A 21,906-nucleotide genomic window follows, 5' to 3' on the forward strand; every position below is an offset into this window, starting at 1 on the left:
GCAAGTATCAGCCTAGTCATGTCGTGTTTGTTGTGCCAAGTTGGATTTGAATGACAACAAGATCATGTTATGAGTTACATTAGGGCTCCAGTGAGGTGAAGAATATAATCTTAGGAATCTTCTCTTAACAATTCGAGAGAAAGACAGTGGTATTTGCTACTTTATTATTCCAGTCATGCAACTCCCTACAAGTTTCTCTTACCATTCAACCACTTAAGTTTTAACATAACTACAAATAAAGCAATTCCTAAAATTTTATATAACAGAGCCACAGTGTTAACAAATACACATCAAGTCATGATAGTATTTTATTTTTGTATTACTCAATGAGCAAGGTAACCTATTTAAATCTTTCTTCATCCCAAATTATTATACCAGGTAACTCAGTTATCTGTCCATCTCTCTACACCTTTGAAGTGTAGTACTTGCATGATCTTATGAATCTCAATACAAGATCATGTTTGGAAAGGGTGGAATAAGGGGAATAATATAACATTGAGTTGAATTGCTCTTTTCATCTTCTATATTTGGTTTGGTAATAACAGAAAATAAAATACCTTTTTCGTAAAAGCTTTTATACAAACTATTTGTATTTTACATATTTACAAATGTAAAACTGGCATTAGCAAAGATGTAAAGAACAGGTTTTATCATTTAGAATGCAAATTTTTGTTTGTATATTAAGTGTTCAGCAAGATTCAAGTATTTTAGCTTCTGGCCACATGATGGCATACTTGCAACTATTTTGGAGCCACAATGCCTCAATTCATTATTGATGTCTTACCGTGATCTTGTATTCCTTTTGAATAAGTTCACTCATTTAACATGTGGGGCTAAAAAAATTCAAATTAATTTGAGGACTGGGATATAAGAAAAATTCCTCAGGAATTATTTACATCCAGATTCAAACCAGGGCATTCTGGCAAGACTGAAATTTATAGGTATAATGATAATACTTTATAAATTCCAATTAATACTTTTTTTTTCTTGGTTAAGTACATTGTGTGCAGTTGCATGAACGTTGACCTAAATATTGCCTGAAAAATGAATGCTGGAAGATGCATCAATAATGGAATTTAAAAGAGATTTTAATCATGAGTCATTGAAATGACTTGTATCTGAATATTTTTCCCTTTGGGGAAATAAAATTGAAAGAGGCAATTTAATGTATTATGATTTATCATTGTTTTGCATTTTGAAACAAGATGTGGTAAATGTAATCCTGAATTATTGTGAGCTTGATGCACAGAAGATATTCACTTGAGCCCAATGTTATTGCAGGCTGTGACAATTTGCCAATAAAAGACTTCTATCCAATCTTTAATTGCCCGATCTGTGCTAAATTGGGAATCATTATATTTTTAGCTACAAGTAAAATGGATATATTGCAAAAGCAAGATTATCTAATGATGTGGGAATGTTAAGCCAATGTGTAATACACAATACCACATGTTTTGAAAACACATTCTACTTTTGAGAAGACTTGTAAAAATTCTGTTTATTTAATTAATGTCATATAATGGGATGTCAGGGAGGCTGAATGGTTTTAAATTTGCGAACTACAATGTCTGGTTTCTGACATAAAGGGTGCACATCATAATATATGTCATCATTTTTGTGCAAATGACAATACAAAATTAAAAAGAAAATAAATGTGTCCTCTTTAAATGTTGTTACCAGTCAACAAGTATTAACATATACAGCAGTGGAGCCAAATAAAATACACATGCATTTGCACAGTTGTGATTTTGACTTTCTCTAAAAGTGTGCTAACAGGTCGATGTATTTCCAAAAATTGTTTAAATACTGTTCCTTTGAAAATAATCCTGGACCTGGCACATGAATTCAAATCCTTTTTGCCAGTCATCAGATTCATAATCTCTAATGTGCTGTTTCTGTAAATTTCTTGCAGCTGCCCTGGTACTTCTGCACTTCCACCAACAGTGGTATTTAATGCTGGGTTCTGAGAGTTCTGTACTATTAGGTTTGTTTTTAGTATATTTTGAGTTTTCTTTCTTGTTCCTTTTTAAAGAATTCCTGAATTTATTCATCATCCTCTGGTTCTTTCTGTAATACAGGTATTTCTTCCTTGAGGCACTCTCTGAAAAAGTTGAGGATAGCACTGTACATATGATGCTTGCTTTTTTCAGCTGTAATAAAATGGCCTTCATCTGGGTAAATCTGTTTCAAGCAAAATGAAAGGTTAGTGAGATACCTGACTAATGTTATTTTAAGTATGCAATAGTTAACTTTAACCATAACTATTAGCTCAATTCAATGATATTTATGACTATTACAATTATTGGTACTTCGTTAGACAACTGCATCAATTGAACACATTTTAGATGTATCATAATTACACAAATGACTGTCCGTGATAATAGCAATTGTTGATTGATATGACATTCTTATTGTCAATCGATTAGATTCAATGGAACTCCTCCTGTGCTCTACAGAAGGTGAGACTTGGAAATGTTACTCTGTTATATCCAAACTTTTATTCAATTAAAACAGCAATAAATTATGAAAAATATTTTTGTTCTGATTTCTAACCACTGGAAATTAAATATAGGCTGTCAAATTCCAAATTAATGTTTGTCACACATCATCATTGTCACTTAAATATAACCAGAGTTCAGATGCTCTTTTACTGGCTTATTATGCACTGAAGGTTTGTAACTTGAGGAAAGGACCATCTTTATTTGCATGGCATTTCCATCAAGGGTTCCATTACCTTGCTCCTGGTGTTCATATGCCAAAGACTGTTCATTCTTTCTAGACTTGGCCAGGTTAATTAACTGTTGCCTGGTACTCAGTATTGATTGGTGATAGGTACAAGCATCTACTGTGAATCTGAAAATTCAACTCTATTGTTGAATATTTTCTTGATCTTTAGCCAGATTGAAAAAAATAAGGTGACATGAAATGGATTTTCTGTAGGATTCCAAGACAATAAGGTGGATCTTTAAACAATGCTCTAAAGCACTAATTCTTTTAGTTACCTTAACCTTTAGATTTATTGCACTGGCAGTGCAAATATATATTAATTAGAAATTCAATACCTGTAGGGTATAGTTTCTTTCTGCTTTCACCAGGTGTTGTATCAGCTCTGCTGTGTGCTGAAAATGTACATTTGCTGCAAAAAAAGTTACACAATTGATAACTGAAAATTAAAACTGGCTTTTAGTAGGTGTTCATCAAAGTAGCTTGCACCAAATTTTAAAATAAAAACTATTTTTAAATTGATTGACATTAATTTTCACCTAGTTATTTCAAATTTATAGTTAATAAGGTCAAACAAAGATACAACTCTACTGGGTAGTGGTGGTAAAATGAATTAAACTGTCAATTGCCAAGCTGCCATCTCAAGCTTAGTGAAGAAGTACAGAATATTCATACTTTGGGCTATTCTGAATTAATTTCCTACAGCAGTATCTGCTCCTTTACCAAAGCAGATTGATAAAGACTGATGGATCGTCCATCATTACTCTCAATGACTCAATTCATTCATCTTAGAATCCCTACAGTGTGAAACCAGGCCCTTCAGCCTAACAGGTCTGCACCAATCCACCAAAGAGTATCCCACCCAAACCCATTCCCCATTACTCTACATTTACCGCTGACTAATACACCTAACCTACACATCCTTGAACATTTATGGGCAATTTAGCATGGCCAATTCACCTGACCTGCACATCTTTGCATTCTGGGAGAAAACCCACGCAGACACAAGGAGAATGTGCAAACTCCACACAGACAATCGCCTGAGGCTAGAATCAAACCCACATTGCTGGTGCTGTGAGGCAGCAGTGCTAACCGCTCAGCCACTGTGCCGCTCCCACTGAAAAACGTAAGGTTGGGACTCACATTGTTATGTTTCCATCCTCAACTGCTCTAATCCATACACATTATAAATCCCATCTCTCCAATTAAACTCTCAGTCAGAAGATGTAGGAGCAGAAGTAGGTCTTCACCTCTTTGGATCAGCTTTGCCATTCAATGAGATCATGATTGCTATGATAATCCTCAACTTCATTTTCCTGCCTTTTCCCCAAACCCTTGATTCCCTTAATGATTTCAAAATCTCTTCCTTGAATGTATTTAATGACACAGCCTTTACACAGTGGAAAGTGACACATACCGTGAGATCTTGTTCTGTATAGATTGCTCTGAGCTCAGCCAACCCATTTTCAACTATTCACACTTTGCAATAGCACCCATTCAGTATTTTTTTGCTCTTATAACTTTTTATCAATTCCTTTGTTTACTCTCCTTTCTTCCTCTATTTCAGCACTGTCTCTACGTATCTGCTTTCTACATTCACTTGCTACCTCACCAGTCTCCGCATTCAAAGAATCATAAACCAGCATTTCTGCCATCTCCAGCAGGATGCTGTCACCAGGATATATTACCTTTATCAGCGTTCTGTATGGATTATTCACTCGACGACACTCTGTCCCACTCTAATACCTTCCCATGCAATTATCTGCCTCCTCCCTCCACTCTATCCAAGGCCTCAGACACACTTTCTGGGTGAAGCAGTACCTTACATGCATTTCATTCAGTCTAATCTACTGCATTCACTGCTCACAATGTCATTTCATCTAAATTGGGGAGACAAATTGCAGACTGGGCAAACACTGTTTGGAACACTGACAAAACTCTCTGTAAAAATCAGCCTGAACTTGTTAAGATCCCTGCCTCTTCAAGAAACCACGGTGTTCCCATTGCCAGAATTTGTTTTTTCTCTCTCTCTTTCTACTGGACACATAGACAGACAAGCTGTAGCTTTCTGCAGTCTTTCTCTATTTTAAATATAATGTTCAACTCCTCCTCTGCCTGTCGAAGTGTACAACCTTACATTTTCCCCACCCCCACCCTGATCTCAATTTTACCTTCTTTTAATTAACCAACCCTCTATCCAGGCTAATATGCCACCTTCAACTCCATAGACTCTTATCTTGTTATTGGCTCAGTATTGGGGCGGCATGGTAGCTCAGTGGTTAGCACTGCTGCCTCACAGCACCAGATTCGATTCCAGCCTTGGGTGACTGTCTATGTGGAGTTTGCACATTCTCCCATTGTCTGCATGGGTTTCCTCCAGGTGGAATGGTTTCCTCCCACAGTCCAAAGATGTACAGGTCAGGTAAATTGGCCATGTCAAATTGCCCATAGTGATAGGTGCATTAGTCAGAGGGAGGTGGATCTGGGTGGGTTACTCTTTGGAGTGCCAATGTGGACTGGTTGGGTTGAAGGGCCTGTCTCCACACAGTAGGGAATCTAATCTAATCTAATCTAATGTGGTATCTTATCAAACATCATCTGGAAATCCAAAAATAATACATTAACTGCTTGCTCTTTATCTTTCCTGCTTGTTCCTCCTCAAACATTTTTTAACAAATTTGACAGGCATGATTTCTCCTTTTGTGAAGCCATCTCAACTCTGCTTGAACATGTTATAATGGTCTGCTAATAGACTTGCTAACATTTTCCCAATAACAAATATTACGCTGACTGTATGTCTATAGTTAGCTGCTAGGGAGTTGATTAGCTCAATTGGCTAGATAGGAGAAAGTGAGGACTCCGATGCTGCAAATCAGAGCTGAAAAGTATGGTGCTGGAAAAGCACAACATGTCAGGCAGCATCCGAGGAGCACGAGAATCAACGCTTCAGGCATAAGCCCTTCATCAGGAACATTGTGGGGGGAGAAGGGGACTGAGAGAGAAATTGGGGGAGGTGGGTGTAGGTTTTGAGGGGTAAGGTAGATAGGAAGGTGATGGATAGATGAGGGTGTGGGGTGATAGGTCAGAGCGGAGAATGGAGTGGATAGGTGTGAAGGAAGATAGACAGGTAGGACCTTTCGAGGATGGTGCTGAGTTGGAGGGTTGGATCTGGAATGAGGTGGGGGAGGGGAGATGAGGAAAATGGTGAAATCGACATTGATGCCATGTGGTTGGAGGGTCCCAAGATGGAGGATGAGGCATTCTTTCTCCAGGTGTCGGGTAACTAGGATTTGATGGGGAAGATGTCCAGGATTTGCATGTCTTTGGTAGAGTGGGTGGGGGAGTTAAAGTGGTCAGCCACAGGATGGTGGGTTGTTTGATGTATGTGTCCCAGAAATCTACTGTGTATGTTGCTCTGGATGTGGCCTCTACTTTAGGGAGACAGAATGCCAACTCACAGAACCATTTCAGAGAACTTGTTTACAGTACAATTTACAACCATTGGTAGCCAGTGCAAGAATTCAACCATGGTTGAAGTTACTGTGAAGGAGTCTCCTCCTTAACTACTCCCCTCACCCAAGGTGTGGCGACCCTCTGGTTAAAGCAGCACAGTTGTAATTTATAAGTTACCTGCTTTCTCTTTCACTTTTAAAATAAAGGTGTTACATTGGTAGTTTTCCAATCCTTTGGGAATTTTCCAGACTGTATTCTTGTAATATCACTACTGGTACATTTTCTGTCTCTTAAGTACTTCCTTTTACAAGCTAGGATGCATTTCATCAGGTCCAGGAGACTCATTGTTCTTTAGCTCATTTTCTTCCTTATTAGTTTTTTTTTCTTGAGTGATAGTTATTGTATTTATATTCTCTCCTCCTTTTTGTCCCTTGATTATTTTGTATCTGTGGAATTTCTTCTTCTACTGTGAAGATTGATACAAAGTATTCATTCAATTCCTCTGCAATTTCCTATTTCCCTCACCTCATTCTCTAAGGGCCCTATGGTCACTGGCATCACATGACATTTTAAAAAATGTTTTAAAGAACCTCTTACTATCTGTCTTGATAGTACTTGCAAGTTTACCCTCAAAATTTAACTTGTCCCTTTTTTTCCAGTCATCTTTTATTGGATTTTAAAACCTTCTCAATCCTCTGTTTTACAAGTAATCTTTGCCACATTGTATGATATTATTTCTATCTAGAAGAATAATATGATCTAAGGATGCAGGAGAACAAACGAATAAAGCAGCAAAGCAGATGAACAATACAATCAAAAATGTTAACTAACAAACTGATTTCAAGAGATGACTAATTCAAAAGTAGTGAAGTTATGCTGAATCTGTATAGGACACTGGTCAGACTACTATTAGAATATTGTGCAATGTTCACAGAAACCTGGAGAACATGTAAAAAAGAGTTTATATTCATAATATCAGAACACCGATTGCAGCTCTCAGAAAAGATTGAACAGGTTTAAGATTTCTTTAAAATTATGAATGAGTTGAATAGTTTAGATGAGGTCAGAATCTTTTCATTTGTAGGTGAATCCAAAACTAGGAGCCATTAATACATGTTAGTGGTCAATATGGAAGTAAGGACAAATTTGAGGTTAAAATGTGAAATAAGTTGAGGTCAATAGCTCACATGCTTTCAAAGACCAACAGTAAGAGTACATGAGATAAAGGGTAACAAAGATTTGCTAAAAGGCTACAAAACAGCCAATAGAATGGGAGGAAAGTCATGGAATAAAAATCAGCACAGTCAACTAAATGATGTGACTGTTACTGTTGCATAGATGTTTTGTAATTATTGAACTAATGTTTCTTAGCTCTTTCCACCCTACTGAACCCATGGCCTCTGTTAATAGTCCACACCTCTTAGAATAAATTTAAATGTGTTCTATACATTTCCTCATAAGTTGACATTCATGTTTTCTCTCTGTAGAATTTGTGAAAAATGCAAGTATATTAAGGAGTTCTATTTTTCTATTTCTTTTAAGATTTGGTTTACTTGAATAATAACTTCACCGAGCTTACTTTTCTCTCAGGTAAACAACCAGCGGTGTATAAAGTTTCCTCTCCATTTCAGATGCCTCAAACTTGGCTTTAGTTTGTTTTTACTTTAAGATTGATGTTTCACTCAGATTCAATCTGATGTTTCTTTTTGTTTTTAAAAGTATACTGTAATTCTCTGAAGGTCCAGAAATTCCTTTCATTGACAGGCTGCCTTTAGAATTGGAATACTTCTCATCAATTTTAATTAGCTGCTAATCCATTGCAAATTTATATCCCGGGCTTGCTTTTACTACGCAGACTAAGTTTAAAGTGGTAAATCCATTCCTGAAAGATTTACAACATTGGGAATGGCGAAAATAGACACTTTTAAAAGACTGCAACACTTGTATTGCCATTCTCGGGTATTACTGTTGAGTAAGAGGTGGTGATGGCCTAGTAGCAGTGCCAGTAAACTAATAATTCAGATGCCCAGGCTAATGCTCAGGAAATATGGGTTCCCTTTGCAGAATTTAAATATCATTAACTAATAAATCTTCAAGATGGGGGAGCCCAGCACATCATTGCAAAAATCAAAGTTGAAGCATCGTGACTAATCTCTAGCCAAATGTCAAATGGGTAATCTATCTTGGCTTCCTCCTGAGATTCCCTGCAGATCAGATGCCAGTCTTTAACCAATTTATCACTCTACATGATATCAAGAAATACCTTAAGAATCAGAAACTCGCATTTAACTTTAACAATAGTCGTTTGCTTTAAGTTTTTTGCATAAGCACTTTACTGTTTTAACATCCTTCTTTTCCTTCCTCGATCTCAGCTTCACTGCTGGTGGCTTCTTCTGACCATCATACTCTTGTCCTTTAGAATTGTGTCCCTATTTGTTTTAATTTACTTTCTATTTCTGCTTTCAAAATTCTCCAAGTTTAGCTTTTCAATTGAACTTCGAGTTACGGCATTTTACCTTTCATGTTCCACCAATTTTCCTGTACCTGATATCTATTCTACCATTTCCTTTTTCATTTAAAGTGCTCGGAGATGCCTTCTTCTCCATGAACAGTACAACATAAACTAATACAAGAAATCAGTTGGTCAGGCAGCATTTGTGGAAAGCTAACGTTTTGAAACATGTGCTCATGAGGGTGCAAAAATGAGACACTTTGTGACTAAGATATTGCTCAGGCAAAGATGTAACTCCAGAACTTTTTATGCATATAGCAAGAGTGAAACACCATCCTTCTTCACCCCAACTAGGTCCACAGCAAAAGCGGAAATCTGAATGAACCATTAAAATTGTTAGTAAAAATAGCCACCAGCCAGGTTTGATGCATCAAAACATCCTCTGTTGTGAGAAACCATGATTAAAAGAGAGGATTTAGCTGCAGAGAGAGAGTTAAAAAATATATACAGTTACATCCAGAATAAGGGTTATAAGACCACAACAAATAGGAAAAGGAATCAGATGTTTAGCCCCTTGAGCTTGCTCCCCCATTCAATAGGATTATGGCTGATCCAATATTCCTCACATCCACTTTCCTGTCCTTTCCTCCTCAGCCTTGATTTCCCCTCCCGACCAATAATCTATCCATCTCAGCCTTAATTTTACACAAGGATTTTGGTTGCGCAGATCTCTGTGGCAAAGAGTTTCAAAGACACTCTACCCTTTTGAGAGAAAAAACTTCCTCTTCATCTCAGTCTTAAATTGACCGTTTGTTCTGAGACTTTGACCTCTGATTCTAAACTCTTCCATGAGGAGAAACATCCTCTCAGAATCTAACCTGCCAAGCCCTTTAGAAAGCCTATATGAGATCACCACCTATCATTCTTCTCAACTCCAGCAAGTAGAGTTCAACCTGTTCAGTCTTTGCTTTTAAGACTATGCCTCCGTATCCAGGATCATCCCGGTGAACATTCTCTGAACTGCCTCCAATAAAATGATATCTGTTCTTAAATGATAGGATCAAAACTGCTCACGATACTCCAGCTGTGGTCTCACCAGCACCTTGCACGGTTGCAGGAAGGCTTCCCTACTCCAAACCTTTCGAAATAAGGGCTGACATTACATTTGCCTTCCTGATTATCTGCTGTACCTTTGTGTGAGCCTCCTGTATATATTTTTAAAAATTACATTAGATTCCCTACAGTGTGGAAACAACCCTTCGGCCCAACAAGTCTGCATCGACCCTCCAAAGAGTAATCCACCTAGGCCCATTTCTCTCTGATTAATGCGCCTAACACTACAGGCAATTTAGCGTGGCCAATCCACCTGACCCGCACATCTTTGGATTGTGGGAGGAAACCAGAGCACCCAGAGGAAACCCACGCAGACAAAGGGAGAATGTGCAAACTCCACACAGACAGTCAACCGAGGCTGGAATTGAACCTGGGTCCCTGGCACATTGAGGCTGCAGTGCTAACCACTGTGCCACCATGCCGCCCTTAATATCATGCATAAATACCCCTAGGATCGCCTTTTGTAGCTTTTCTGTATTTAAATAATATCATATTCTTTTGTTGAACTTTCCAAAATGAACAACTTCGCATTTTCCCATGTTATAATCCAAGGGCCAACTTTTTGCCCACTTTTCCTATCAATACCTCCCTGTATTCTTGTCACAACCTCCCTATTTTTGTGTCATCTCCAAATTTGGCTACAGTACTTTCACTTCCTTCTCTTTTACTGTCTTTAAATTGTGCTCCGGTCTGCAAAAAAGATCACATCTGAGAGAAAAGCAACAGCAAATCAAGACCTTTGCAAGAATTACAACATTTGCAATGACTGACTGCATCCAAAACAAAGCTAAACAAAATTGGTTTCAGTTATGTCTCAAATACTGCCAAAGAACTCTAAATAGTATGTACTTTCATCTTCCTTTGTATTGGACCCTATTATGTTTAACTTAATACCTGTGTCTGTGTGTGAGAGAAATTGGGCCCAAATGATTACACAAAGGCCGGGTGCTTGATTTTGATTCTTTCAGTTAACTGGTAAAAATTTGCTGTTTGATTCAAGAAAATATAAAAAATACTTTATTGCTTACAGAAACGCATATAGGTTGGCTGTTTAACCACTAGAAATATTGTAGTCCACACTAACTCTGTCCTGACTGAATCTCAACAAAATTGTTGAAATGAGAAAATGGCAAAAAGCAGTTTTTGAATCTAAAGTCGAGGTGCTAAGGCCCATTGTAACACCTGAATATGACCCCAGCTGAGCTAAGCTAGTATTGTACAGTTTTGAAATCAGAAGTGGAATCCTGTTTACTTTGTATCGCTAGAACTTTTATCTGATTATCAGGTGCGCAGAATCAGGAGAATTCAAATTTCAAATCCGCGAATCTAACCTTTAGGAATTACTGCCCAGATATCAGTGTTCGTTCTGTGGAATGGGGGCAGGACTCAAGATGAGTAACCCTTGAATAAGACTGGAAGCTGCCAGATACAGAGGCTGGCCCTAGGTAGTTTTCTCAAAAAAATTAAACAAATGCATCTCTCCAGCCTTTGTTCCTCACGGTATCACAGATTGGATTCCATACCCCATCCATGCCATCTCATGCCTGCAGCCACGCACCATAACCCTTAATATCCATTCCAACCTGAACCCTTCTATTCACCAACTATAGTCCTTTATAACCCTCATGTCACCTTTCCAACCCCGGTGGTATTTTATAACCTTTTGCCAAGTTAGTGTTAACTCTCACTAACGTATGCTCTCACACACTACATTTTGTCCTTTCATCTGTTATGCCAAATGACCAAGTGTCAACCATGGACAAAACCAAGAACCCATGCAGATATGCGATGTACTTTAATCCTAAGTACCTATTGCAGACTTCAATAAACTGGGGAAAAACAAAGTGTCTTCAGAAAGTTGAATTACTACAATTCCATCCGTTCAACTAAATAAAGCCTACAATAGCAACTTTTCATTCATGTGCACAATCTGTTATAACAACAAGCATCGCAATTCATTCCTACAGGGACTGTTTATACCTTATAATTCAATTGTGTACGACTGGAAAGTCTTTGCATCATTTAAGAAAAGACTGCATTTCCACAGAGATTCTCCTGATCTGCACTATCTTTGGTGGGAGACCAAGAGGGCCCCCAAAGAAATGGTGTGAAAAGCTGCAGATGTTTGTTTGTTGTTTCACTTGGAGCTTTGTTAGTCTACTGGGAGATTGGCAGAACTCCCAAGACATTTCCAGGTCAAAATCTATTTTTATTATCCTGATAAAAGAAGGAAGTAGCAGGAAAAAAAGAGCATAAGAATTAGGAGTTAAGTCTTTGAGTCTGCTCTGGTATTCAACAGATCATAGCCGATTATACCATTTCCCTCACTCCTATTTTCTGCCTACTCCATAACCTTTGACTCCCTTGTCAATCAGATGTATTATCCAAAATAGCTTTGTATATACTCAGTGATGAGGCTTCCTCTGCAGAAGAGGACCTCAATCACTAGTGACCCTTTCAAAGAAGAAATACGTTTTCATCTCTCGCTTACATGTGCACGTATCAAGTTATAATTTACACTGAGCACCAGCTGGAGGCAGGGCCAAAGAATTGCTTGAGACTATCGCTCCCTAGTGGATGATTAGGATTGTGGAATCAGCTGCTAAATGAATAATTTATCAGGTCATTGAGTAAATGCAGTTTGATAGCACTGTCAATGAAATGTCCTGTCACTTTGCTGCAGGTGGTAATTAGCTAGGTTGGATTTGTCTTATTTTATGTGCACAGGACAGCCTGGGTAATTTTCCACATTATTGTATAGATACCAGTATTGTAACTGTACAGGAAAAGTTTTGTCTGAGGGCAAGATTAGTTATACAGCACAAGTCTTCAATAGTATCAGAAGTCATGGTGTATGTCAGTATCAATGACATTGGTTAAAAAAAAATGGAAATGAAGTTCTGCAACAAGAATTTGGAGAGTTAGGTAGCAGGTTAAAAAGGAGGACTACCAAGATTGTAACCTTTGGATTACTTTCAGTGTGATGGACTACTGAATATAGGAATAGGGAGAGAGGTCAGATGAACGTGTGGCTCAAGAGAAGGTGCAGGAGGGAGGGCTTTAGATTTTTGGATCATTGGAACCTGTACAAGCTGGACAGGTTGCACCTGAATCAGAATGGGCCCAATATCCTTGCTGGGAGGCTTCCCCTTGTTAGGGAGGTTTTAAACTAATTTGGCAGGGGGATAGATCACAGAGTGGATGTAAAATCGGGAACAAGGTGTAATACCATATAGAAATAATACTAGGATAGTCCAGTACGTGGAGAAGACAGTGGCAAGATAAAGTGCATGAGATGTCCAGGAAGTTAAATTAAATATATTATAATGCAAGGAGCTTGACTGGCAAGATAAACAAACTTAGAGTGTTGATCAACATATGGAAATATGATATTGATGCAATCACTGAGACGTGGTTGAAAGAAGGACAGGATTGGCAGCTCAACTTTCAGGATATCGACATTATAGGTGGGATGCAGGGGGGAAGATAAGAGAGGTGGGAGCTATATCAATATTTGAATCCCTAGAGTGCGAAAACAGGTCCTTCAGTCTAATAAGTCTATACCGACCCTCCGAAAAGTAACCCACCCAGACCCATTCCCCTACCCTATTCTCCTACATTTATCCCAACTAATGCTATGTATCCCTGAATGCTATGGGAAATTTAGCATGGCCAATTCACCTATCCTGCACATCTTTGGACTGTGGGAGGAAACCGGAGCACCCGGAGGAAACCCACACAGACACAGGGAGAATGTACTAACTCCACACAGACAACTGCCCAAGGCTGGAATCAAACCCAGGTCCCTGATGTGATGAGGCAGCAGTGCTAACCACTGAGCCATCATGACTGCAGTACTGTGGGAGAATTTCTTAGGTTTTCAAATGGGTAGACCACAGAAATATAAAAGGGACAACTAACTTTGTTAGGTTTATACTGTGGGCCTCTCAACAGTCAGGAGATAGAGGGGCAGATACATAGGCAAACCACAGAAAGGTGAGGGGGAAACAGCATTATAGTTATAGGGAATTTCAACTTTGCTAACATCAATTGGGATCATCTTACCATGAAAGGATTAGACACAGTGGAAATTTTGAAATGCTTCCGGGAGAACTTTTTGTGCTTTTATGTCATCCTACCAGAGATGAGACAGTGCTAGACCTAATCTTGGGAAATGAAGCCAATCAAGTTCTTGAAGTTTTACTTGGTAAGGATTTTGGGGAATAGTAATATAACTCTAAGTTTCAAAGTCATTATAGAAAGGGGTATGGATGGTGTTGAAATTATGTTTGAAACTGGCAAAGACCAATTACAATATCACTAGACAGGATCTGTCAAACTGACTAGGAGCAGTTACTTGTTGATAAAGTGGGAGTATTTTAAAAGTGGTATGGTGAGAATTCAATGCCACGGTGCTCCCTTAAAAGTGAAAGGCAAGGGCAGCAAGTCCAGGGAACCCAAGATGTCAAGGAATGTTGAGAGTTTGATAAAGAAAATGAAGGAAGCATATGTCAGGTACAGTCCATTTAAAACAGGAGCAGTCCTTCAGAAGTGTAGACAGTGCAGAGTATTTCTTAAAATAAATTAGAAGGGCAGACAGGGGCCATGAAATATCTTTGGTCAATAGGGTCAAGGAAAACCCAAGGCATTTTATAAACATATTAAGAGTAAGAGGATTACCAAGGAAATGCTTGCAGCAGGTGGTGTGGGTGAAGTCTGAGATGATTATGCTCATTTACATTCACAGAGAGAAAGATGGAGCTGGGGATTTCAGTTGGGATAGTGAGGTTGTAGATCAATAAGGAGGATATTGGATGTTTTAGCAGCATAAAGGCACATAAGTGCCCAGAGCCTGATGAGATGTTCTCCAAGCTGCACTGGGAGACAAAGGTGGATACTGCTGGTGCCCTGGTGGATATATTCAATTCTTTGTAACCCTGGCCACAGGCGAAAGGATGACGGGAAGATAACTCATGCCGTTCCTTTGTTCAGGAAGGGGAGCAGGGATAGGCAAGGTAATTACAGGGGAGTTAGTCTGATGTCAATGGTCGGGAAATTTATTGTAGAAATTCAGAAGGATTGGATTAATCAGCACTTGAAAAGGTAGGGATTGATTATGTAATAATCCTCCTGTAAAACTGCTATCCCTTACTCCCAGTTTCTCCACTTCCACCATATCTGCTCCCAGGAGGAGCAATTCCAATCCAGAACATCCCAGATGGCCTCCTACTTCAAGAACCACATTTTCCCCTTTCACGCAATCAACAATGCCCTCCAGCACATCTCCTCCACTTCCCGCACCTCCACCCTTCAATCCCACCCCTCCAACCACAACAAGGATAGAACCCCACTGTCCTCACTTTCCACTCCACCAACCTCCGGATGCAATGCATTATCCTCTGCCATTTCCATCTCCTACAATCAGACCCCACCACCAGAAATATAGTTCCCTCTCCACCCCCTATCAGCATTCTGCAGAGACCATTCCCTCCAAGACTCGCTCGTTAGATCGCTGCCTCCCACCCTCCACTCTTGGTCCCTTCCCTTGCTGCAAGATATGTAAAACCTGCGCCCACCAACTCCTCACCTTCCTCCCCCATCCTGCACACCACCTCCCCCCCTCCAACCTTCACCTCCATCCAAGGCCCAAAGGATCCTTCCACATCCAGCAGAGATTTTCCTGTGCATCTAAACACCTCGTCTATTGTGTCCATTGCTCTTGATCTGGTCTCCTTTACATTGGGGATACATCATGCCAACTCGCGGAACATTTAAGGAAACATCTCTAGGATACACACACCAAACAACCCCACCGTCCTGTGACTAACCACTTCAACTTTCCCTCCCACTCTGCCAAGGACATGCAAATCCTGGGCCGCCTCCACCACCAAATCCAAGCGACATGACACCTGGAGGAAGAACGAATCATCTTCCACCTTGGGACCCTCCAACCACACAGCATCAACATCGATTTCACGAGTTTCCTCAAGTCCACTCACCCCCACCTCCATCCCAATCCAACCATCCAACTTGACATCGCACTCTTGAACTGTCCTACCTGTCCTTCTTCCTTTCCACCTATTCACTCCACCCTCCCCTCTGACCTATCACCATCACACCCCACTTGCATCTACCTATCACCTTCTCACCTAACATGCCCCCGGCCCACCACTCCTTCCTATTTATCTCTCAGCCCCCTTCCCCCCCTCCCACTACCCCTGCTGCGCCCCCCCCCCCTCCCAAATTCCCACCTCATTCCTGATGAAGGACTTATGCCTGAAACATTGATTCTCCTGCTCCTCACATGCTGCCTGACCTGCTATGTTTTTCCAGTGCCACACTTTTCAACTCTGGTGTCCAGCATCTGCAGTCCTCACTTTCTCTATTGATCAGGGATAATCAACATGCATTTGTCAGAGGGAAATACTGTCTGTCTGATTAAACTGAACTTTTTGAAGAGGTGACTAAATATATTGAATTAATTATTACACAACACCAGGTTATAGTCCAACCTTATAAACGACCTGGATGAGGGCATAGAAGGGTGGGTTAGTAAATTTGCAGACAACACTAAGGTCGATGGAGTTGTGGATAGTGATGAAGGATGTTGTAGGTTACAGAGAAACAAAGATGAGCTGCAGAGCTGGGCTAAGAGGTGGCAAATGGAGTTTAATGCGGACAAGTGTGAGGTGATTCACTTTGGTCGGAGTAACTGGAATGCAAAGTACTGGGCTAATGGTAAGATTCTTGGTAGTGTAGATGAGCAGAGAGATATCGGTGTCCAGGTACACAGATCCTTGAAAATTGACACCCAGGTTGACAGGGTTGTTAAGAAAGCATATAGTGTTTTAGCTTTTATTAATAGAGGGATCGAGTTCCAGAACCATGAGGTTATGCTATAGCTGTACAAACCTCTGGTGCGGCCGCACTTGGAGTATTGTGTACAGTTCTGGTCACCGCATTATAAGAATGACGTGGAAGCTTTGGAAAGGGTGCAGAGGAGATTTACTAGGATGTTGCCTGGTATGGAGGGAAGGTCTTACGAGGAAAAGCTGAGGGACTTGAGGCTGTTTTCGTTAGAGAGAAGAAGGTTGAGAGGTGACTTAATAGAGACAAATAAGATAGTCAGAGGGTTAGATAGAGTGGACAGGGAGAGCCTTTTTCCAAGTATGGTTACGGCGAGCACAAGGCGGCATAGCTTTAAATTGAGGGGTGATAAATATAGGACAGATATCAGAGGTAGTTTCTTTACTCAGAGAGTAGTAAGGGTATGGAATGCTTTGCCTGCAACATTAGTAGATTCACCAACTTTTAGTACATTTAAGTCGTCATTGGACAAGCATATGGACGTACATGGAATAGTATAGGTTAGATGGGCTTCAGATTGGTATGACAGGTCGGTGCAACATCAAGGGCCGAAGGGCCTTTACTGTGCTGTAATGTTCTATGTTAACAGGTTTAATTGGAAGCACTAGCTTTCGGAGCGTTGCTCCTTCATCAGGGTGGTTGTGGAGGATACAATTGTAAGACACAAGATTTATTGCAAAAGTTTACAGTGTGATGTTACTGAAATTATACATTGAAAAATACCTTGATTGTTTGTTGAGTCTTTCATCTGTTTGAATACCATGATAGTTTTACTTTTTTCACATGTAAATCACAAAACTATTTTTTAAAAGTTACATTCTCAGGTTAACTGTAACAATTGGTGTTAGCCAGATAATATGTTGAAGGTGTTAACCCTGGGTTCCCTGTCTGTGCCATAATGGTTAGACTGATTCCAATCTAAAAAGTGAGTTAACAGAGTCTTACATGGATTCATGCAGTTTTTGAGCAAAGTACAATGTAACTCTGCAAGTACAAATTCACCCCACAAACGTATCTGTGTGTGTGTGTGTTTGTGTCTGGGGTGAGGGGTTGTGAGTGTGAGAGAGAGTGTATATGTGAGTGTAGAGTGTCTAAGTCTGTGAGAGGTTCATGTGAGAGTGTGGGAGTGTGTGTGTCTGTAGGAGTGAATGTGTGTGTGTCTGGGGTGGGGGGTTGTGAGTGTCTGTCAGAGAGTGTATATGTATGTGTGAGTATAAAGTAGTTAAGTCTGAGAGGATGCATATGTGAGTGTGGGAGTGTGTGTGAGTGTCTGTGTGCGTGTCATGTTAATCTTTTAACAACCACCTTGCCCAAGCCTATTGTTAGACAGACTTTAGAACCGGTCACAAGAGTTTCTTCATTTTATCTTAAATTAAAGGGACTAGCAATTTTATAAATCTCATTTGAAACACTGCTGCCATTAGCTAATGGTAGCATTTTCCTTGTTGACATTATTGAAGCTGAGCGTAACCTTGACAGAAATGTCAACTCTCCCATCAGTCGTGCTTTGTTTGAAGGAGAGCAACATATGCAAATTTTCATATTTGTATAGTAACAGATAGGTGAAAAAATATTTAAGTTCTACAGAGTTTAAGTAAATACCTAAAATAGCCAACATGGTGTGAGAGATTGAGAGAAAGGGAAGTAAAGTAACAGAGATGGAGTGGCTAAAGGATAGATAGATGTATCCACCCATTCTGGAGTTCTTAGTGAATGTGCTGTTAAATACTTTGACAAAATTAAGATGTATTCAACTTCCACCAAAACCTTGGATACAAAAATGACTATAACACCTTGAATATCATCATTATGAAGCCACTATCAAACACATTGTAAAATATCTTGGGGGATAGCTGACAGTATATGCTTGAATATGAGAGGCAGGCTACAGTAAGTCTTACCATCAGCAGTGCCATGTATAATCAGGAAACTCTCATCTTTGATTTCATTAACATTTTGTAATACACTAGATTCCTGCAATAAAACCAAAATGGAGTTATTAATATGAATGTTAAACACAGTATTACTTGATTAATTATATTAAAACAAATTATTGCCTCTAAATACACATGTGATTTTAAAAGACTAAAAGGGAATTAGCTGTGAAAACTAAATGCTTATCTCCCTCTTGTAGTGGAATTTCAGCAGAATAGTATTTTCATCTGGAATATGCATGGTGGCACAATGGTTAGAACTGCAGGCGACTGTCTGTGTGGAGTTTGCACATTCTCCCCGTGACTGCGTAGGTTTCCTCCGGGTGCTCCGGTTTCCTCCCACAATCCAAAAATGTGCAGGTTAGGTGGATTGGCCACGGTAAATTGCCCATAGTGTTGGGTGAAAGGGTAAATGTAGGGGAATGGGTCTGGGTGGGTTGCGCTTCGGCAGGTCAGTGTGGACTTGTTGGGCCGAAGGGCCTGTTTCCACACACTGTAAGTAATCTAATCTAATCTAATCTAATCTAAAACTAATTATCCTGGACTGAAGCTGATTGTATAAGTGCAGTAGGTTTCTGGCAGAAATTTCACCATTATGAGGAAACTTATGTGAATGTTGCATCAACATCAAATTTTTTTCAATGATATTAGAAAGAAATCAAAGTCTGTACATAAAAATGTCCAGGACAGACATAACTTGGGGCCTTTACCACTGTTTCCTGGGGTCTATTACCATCTTTTAATGGTAGTATTGTGACTCAGTAGTAGATAAGACCCTCTGACTCACGGACATTTGCATACATAAGTGGCAATTAATTGACGTGTACAAATCTGAGAGATGTGGAATTAAAACATTTTAGTTGGAATGGTGATGCAGTGGCAGGTCGTGTGATGTCTGGATTTTTGGACATTCGCATCTCTGATCCTTTTTAATTTTGATTAGGATTATGTGTTGCAATTCTACTCCAAAATTGAATTAATGCTTAGCCTTTATACGTTGAGTGGTTTCTTTAAAAAACTCACTTGATAAATGATTTCATCTCGTGATGGTAATCCAAGGTATCGTTCTGTGAATGCTGAAGCTGTATGAAGAAAAATATTAATTTAATCCATATTTGCATGGTGTCTTCATCTTTGTGAAGCAATGTTGAACAATAAACAATAGCTGACCTGAACCCTTGGCCTTTCCTATTTGGCTCTGTAATCTATGAAGAGACCAGTTTCTGAGGCATAAGTCTTAGCTTTTCTACTGAATCATTAATTTGTAGCAAACAACATGACTGAATATATTTGATTTAAAAGAAAATTCAAATCCATGGACTGTTTGCCAAGAGGGAGTATTACTGTGCCATCTTGTTCTGTGCTAATCAAGACACCTTGAACAGCACTTGAATGCAATCTCATATCAGTATAGCACTACGGCAAGAACAATATAATCAAGGTTACATTAAAATCTATTCATTAACTATTCTAACTGCAGTTATTAGTCTGGTATGCAACTACAATTTTACTTCCCATCATCAATACAAACTGAATAATAGTATAAAAGAATCCCACCAAAATAAGTTAATTGTAATCCAGTTTAAAGATGCCATTTACTTGCAATTTAAATTCAAGATTTAGAAAGAAAGGTGACATGCCAGCTAACTCTGGGTGAAAGCTTTTAATGAAACAAAATATCCTTTGTAATTGTGTTCATCTGCTTTGTCTTTGTGCAGATGGATGAGATTTTACCTCGTTTAAAACCCATCTACCCATACAAAGTTAAATAAGGTCCTTTCATGGCTGCGGTCAAAAGATGTGGGAGAGGGCAGCAGAGACTTATATAACACAACCATGGTTAGAGTGATGAGTGTCTGGCTGAGAAATTAGCACATTTTCATTTCAATAAATAACCTGTGACTGGATCCATTGAGGATATTTCAGCATATCATCAATTGCAATGGCAGCTCAACAATTACTGTCTTAAAAAAAGGTGTTAACAGTCAATAGGAGAAGAAGATAAATGACTGACATTTAGAATTTCTCAAGAGAGCCATGAACATACACTCTTGTCTGAAAGCAGAAGCTATGGTACATGAACAGATATTTGTCATTCTTAAGAAACCATAAGAGATAGGAGCAGAAATTAGGCCTTTCAGCCCATTGAGTCTGCTCTGTCGTTTAATCATGGCTGATAAGCTTCTCATCCCTATTCTCCTGCTTTCTCCCTGTAACCCTTTGATCCTCTTGATACTCAAGAATCTATCTATCTATCTCACTTTTAAATATACTCAATGACTTGGCCTCCACAGCCTTCTATAGCAATGAATTCCATAGATTCACCACTCTCTGGCTGGAGAAGTTTCTCCTTAACTCTGTTATAAAAAGCCTTTTAATCTAAGGCTGTGCCCATGGGTCTGAGTCTCTCCTACCAATGGAAACATCTTCCCAACAGCTACTCTGTCCAAGCTACTCAGTATCTGTATGTTCAATTAGATGCCCCTTCATCCTTCTAAACTCCATCGCGTAGAAACCTAGAGTCCTCAGATGTTCCTCATTTGTCAAGCTTTTCATTTCTGGGACCATTCTTGTGAACCTCCTTTGAAGCCCCAGGACTAGTACGTCTTTCCAGAGACATGGCACCCAAAACTGTGCACAATACTGCAAATGTGGTCTGACCAGACTTACAGAGCCTCTGAAGTGCATCCCTGCTTTTATATTCAAGTCCTCAAAATAAATGCTATCATGCATTTGCCTTCCTAACTACTGACTCAACCTACAAGTTTGCCTCGAGAGAATCCTGGACTTGAATGCTCAAGTGTCTTTACAGTTCAGACTTGTGAATTTCCTTCCCATTTAGAAAATAGTCCATGCTTTTATTCTTTCTTCCAAAGTGCATGACCTCACACTTTCCCACATTGTACTCCACCTGTCACTTCTTTGCCCACTCTCTGAACCTATCAAAATCCTTCTGATGTCTCCCTGCTTCCTCAAGCTACCTGTCCCTCTACCTATCTTTGTATTATCTGCAAACTTAGCTAGAATGCCCTTAGTTCTTTCATCTATAAAGTGAAAAGTTGTGGTCCCAACACTGAACCTTGCAAAACACCACTTGTCACCGACTGCCATCCTGAGAAAGACTCTTTTATCCCCACTCTCTGCTTTCTGCCAGATAGCCAAACTTCTATTCATGCTAACACCTTGCCTGTGACACAATGGACCCTTATCTTACTCAATAGCCTCCTGTGCAGCACCTTGTCAAAAACCTTCTTGAAGTTGAGATAGATAACATCCATTGTCTCTCCTTGGTCTAAACTGTTTGTTACTTCCTCAAAGAATTTTAGCAGCTTTGTAAGACATGACCTCCACTTGATTGAGACC

The 21,906-nt window shown here is 39.5% G+C and overlaps 1 protein-coding gene across 2 annotated transcripts in view; it reads right to left on the reverse strand.

The window, feature by feature from the left end:
* Positions 1–290: 290 nt before the first annotated feature.
* The window catches only part of dpp10 (dipeptidyl-peptidase 10 (non-functional)), a 1,734,026-nt gene continuing 1,712,410 nt past the window's right edge, over positions 291–21,906 (reverse strand). For both annotated transcript variants that reach the window (XM_087989191.1, XM_087989192.1), the window contains exons 23-26: positions 19,567–19,625; positions 18,511–18,583; positions 3,063–3,136; positions 291–2,181 (exon numbers count right to left, since the gene is read on the reverse strand). In XM_087989191.1, the coding sequence (XP_087845317.1) occupies positions 2,044–2,181; positions 3,063–3,136; positions 18,511–18,583; positions 19,567–19,625 (344 nt within the window). In that variant the 3' untranslated portion in view covers positions 291–2,043. The remainder of the gene's footprint in view (positions 2,182–3,062; positions 3,137–18,510; positions 18,584–19,566; positions 19,626–21,906) is intronic.

This window comes from Chiloscyllium plagiosum, unplaced genomic scaffold, assembly GCF_037043375.1.
Source record: "Chiloscyllium plagiosum isolate Xiang-an unplaced genomic scaffold, Cpla_swu_hap1 HiC_scaffold_7, whole genome shotgun sequence".
Lineage (NCBI taxonomy): Eukaryota > Metazoa > Chordata > Chondrichthyes > Orectolobiformes > Hemiscylliidae > Chiloscyllium > Chiloscyllium plagiosum.